The sequence below is a fragment of the Aotus nancymaae genome, unplaced genomic scaffold, assembly GCF_030222135.1.
Source record: "Aotus nancymaae isolate 86718 unplaced genomic scaffold, 86718_ANA_hifiasm-v0.15.2.pri h1tg000015l_1, whole genome shotgun sequence".
Classification (NCBI taxonomy): Eukaryota; Metazoa; Chordata; class Mammalia; order Primates; family Aotidae; genus Aotus; species Aotus nancymaae.
The window spans coordinates 12,127,825-12,130,682 of record NW_026988427.1 but is presented as its reverse complement, the minus strand read 5'-3'; the positions used below and the strand labels follow the sequence as shown (position 1 = coordinate 12,130,682).

Genomic DNA, 2,858 nt, shown 5'->3' with positions numbered 1-2,858 from the left:
TGACTCAGATCCTGGATAAGTCCAGGCAGCCACAGTGCCCACCGCAGCCCCGCGCCCACCCCAGAAGGGGCAGTTGCATGTCTCCACCCCATGTGCCCCGTTTCTCCTCCAAGGGGGACCCCCAGGGGTGCTGAGCCCGACCGCAGACGCCGCTTTACCAAGGGCAGCGGACAGCTCCAGGCACCCCTGGGGCCATCTGGGGGCCAGCAGAGGCATAAGTCAGCTGCTGTTTTAACAAGTTCATTCATTCATTTATTTCTTATAGAGCAAGGGCTCGTACGATGTTGCTGAGGCTGGTCTCTATCTCCTGGCTTCAAGTGACCCTCCCACATCGGGCTCCCAAAGTGCTGGGGTTTCAGGTAGGAGCCCCCGCACCACCACACGGGTCGTTTCAGAGCTGAAGGTTCAGGGGAAATTTCTGGAAGAAGACTGATTGATCCCGGGCTTTCCTGCCTCAGGCCGACACGCAGACGTGGCTCTCGGTCTGAATCCTGCAGATCACTCATAACAACGCTCTCAGGCGCTTGCCTGTTGTGAAGCAAAGCCCCCACTCTCCGCACTTTCTCCAGAATTTCTTAGCCTGGGTGGCTTCTCTTCTCCCCGCCGCAGGAGCCTAAATGGGCGCTTCGGCCTAGAGGGGCCCCCGGGAAGCGGCTGCTCTGCGGGCGCGAAGTCCCCCCGGGCCCTGGTTGGGGCTCAGCTCCAGGCTGCGAGACAGCGAGGTGCGCGCTCAGCGACCCGGGGACCAAGGCCGGAGACGTCCCCGGGCCCCACGGGCTCGGCTGAATCCCGGGCCGCTCCGGAGTGGGGACAGCCCGGGCCTCCGCCTCCCACTCCCGGCCGCGCGCTCTGTGGAGACCCGAGGCCGCCCGGGAATTCTGGCGCCCGGAAGGCTCCGTGAGTCCGGGGCGCTCCCAGGAGGCTTCTGCCGGCGCCGGGAGCGCTCGAGGACACCCCGAGCTGCCTCCAGGAACGGGGACGGAGCGCGCCCTGCCCTGAGCGCCCCGGGAAGGCGGCGGGAGGAGAAGACCCCGCCCGCCCGTGGGACCACCCGGCGCGCCGCTTCCTCCTCCCTCCGCCCGCGGCGGTCAGACGGTCACCAGGGCGGCCCCGCTCCGCTCCCCTCGGCCGCCTCGCCGTGCTGGGGCCTCCCCCGCGCCGGGATTGGACGCGGCAGAACGGGGGTGGGCGCAGGCGGAGGACCCCAGAGCCCGGGTTCCCGCTCGGGCGGAGAGCGGCGGGCAGGGCAGAAGCTGCTGGTCCGCGCCGAGAGGGCTGTGCGCGAAGCCGGCGGGCGGCGCGGAGGAGGCGGCAGCTGGGCCCCGGGATGTTTGACGGCTCGCAGTACCCCTACAACTGCTTCAATGACGACGCCGACGACCACCCCGCCGGCAGCTCCGACCAGGACAAGCGGCTCACGCGGCCCGCGTACAGGTGACTGCGGGGCGCAGGCCGGGCTTTGGGGGACGGTGACGCCCCCTCTGCGGGGGCCCCGGTAGCCCGGACCTGCCCGGGACGAAGGAGGGGAGGCGGCTTCAGAGAAAGGACACGTTTGTGCCTCCTCTCGGGAAAGCCAGGGAAGGTTCTCGGCCCCTCAGCCCAGGCAGAGCCCCTGGGGTCTCGGGGGCAGCGGGGGCCGCGAGCCGCGGGTCATCTCCCCGACGCCGCCCGGCCCCTCCGCCGCTGCGCCCCACGGCGCCCTGCGGGGTGCGGGAAGGACGGGGCTGCGGGGCAGAGGCCGCGCCTGACCCCCGCGCTCCGCAGCTACATCGCCCTGATCGCCATGGCCATCCAGCAGAGCCCCGCGGGCAGGCTGACCCTGTCCGGCATCTACGACTTCATCATGCGCGAGTTCCCCTATTACCGCGCCAACCGGCGCGCCTGGCAGAACTCCATCCGCCACAACCTGTCCCTCAACAGCTGCTTCGTCAAGGTGAGCGCCGCCCCGACGGGCCTGGGGACTCCCCGCGCGGGACACCTGCGCCGGGGCCTCGGGGCAGGGACGGGAGGGGACGGCGGGCGGCGGCCGCAGGGAGGTCCGTCCTCAGCCCCCGGGGCCGCGTCTGCCCGCGCAGTGCGCCCCGCGCACTCCCTGCCAGGGCACCCCGGGGTGACGCGCGGGCGGGCGCACAGCGCAGCGGCGCCCCCCAGCCCCTCCCTCCGCGCGCGCAGGTGCCGCGGACCGAGGGCCACGAGAAGGGCAAAGGCAGTTACTGGACGTTCGCGGGCGGCTGCGGGTCGCCGCTGGAGCTCTTCGAGGACGGCAACTACCGGCGGCGGCGGCGGCGGCGCGGCCCCAAGCGCGAGGGAACCAGCGGTCCGCGCTCGGGGGCCGCCCAGGAGACCCCGGGTCCGACCGAGCCGCCCGCCGCGCAGGGGACCCTGGCTGCGGACAGCGCCGGTGAGGGCGCCCCGGGCCGCGAGCCCCCCGCCAGCCCCACCGCCCCGGGGAAGGAGCAGCCCCGGGACCTCAAGTTCAGCATCGACCACATCCTCTCCTCCCCAGACCCCTTTCCGGGGTTCAAGCCGCCCGGTTTTGCACAGCAGGGCAGATTCCCGCGGCTGGAGAACGCGGGCCTGCACTTCTGGACGATGTGATGTGGGGCCCCCGGAGGCCCCTGCAGGCGCAGTCGGGGGTCCTCCCCGGACCCGCCCTGGAAAGATGAGTCCAGCCCCACCTTGAGCCAAGAAACCAGAGCGGGGCAAATCCTGCAACTTCTCCTGCAGCCCGAAGGTCAGGTCCACACGAGTCCTGGACTGGGGGTCAGGTGGAGGCGGAGCTCGTTAAAGGTGTAGACTGCGGGCTTGTGACTTTACCCGCTCGGAAAACAGTTCTCTTGCAGGGTTTGCTCCGGACT

General features: G+C 71.0%; 1 protein-coding gene across 1 annotated transcript; it reads left to right on the top strand.

Moving 5' to 3' along the window:
* The first annotated feature begins 1,327 nt into the window (after window positions 1-1,327).
* Window positions 1,328-2,598, top strand: FOXL3 (forkhead box L3). Its single transcript, XM_064376538.1, has 3 exons — window positions 1,328-1,434; window positions 1,765-1,933; window positions 2,173-2,598. Exons 1-3 carry the CDS (start codon window positions 1,328-1,330, stop codon window positions 2,596-2,598), a joined length of 702 nt encoding a protein of 233 aa, XP_064232608.1.
* The last annotated feature ends 260 nt before the right edge of the window (window positions 2,599-2,858 follow it).

Excerpts from the sequence above, each read along its gene's own strand:
- FOXL3 (XM_064376538.1), top strand. The coding sequence starts at position 1,328 with ATGTTTGACGGCTCGCAGTACCCCTACAACTGCTTCAATGACGACGCC. Across the intron at positions 1,435-1,764 it reads CTCACGCGGCCCGCGTACAG|CTACATCGCCCTGATCGCCA; the intron begins GTGACTGCGGGG and ends CGCGCTCCGCAG. Across the intron at positions 1,934-2,172 it reads TCAACAGCTGCTTCGTCAAG|GTGCCGCGGACCGAGGGCCA; the intron begins GTGAGCGCCGCC and ends CCGCGCGCGCAG.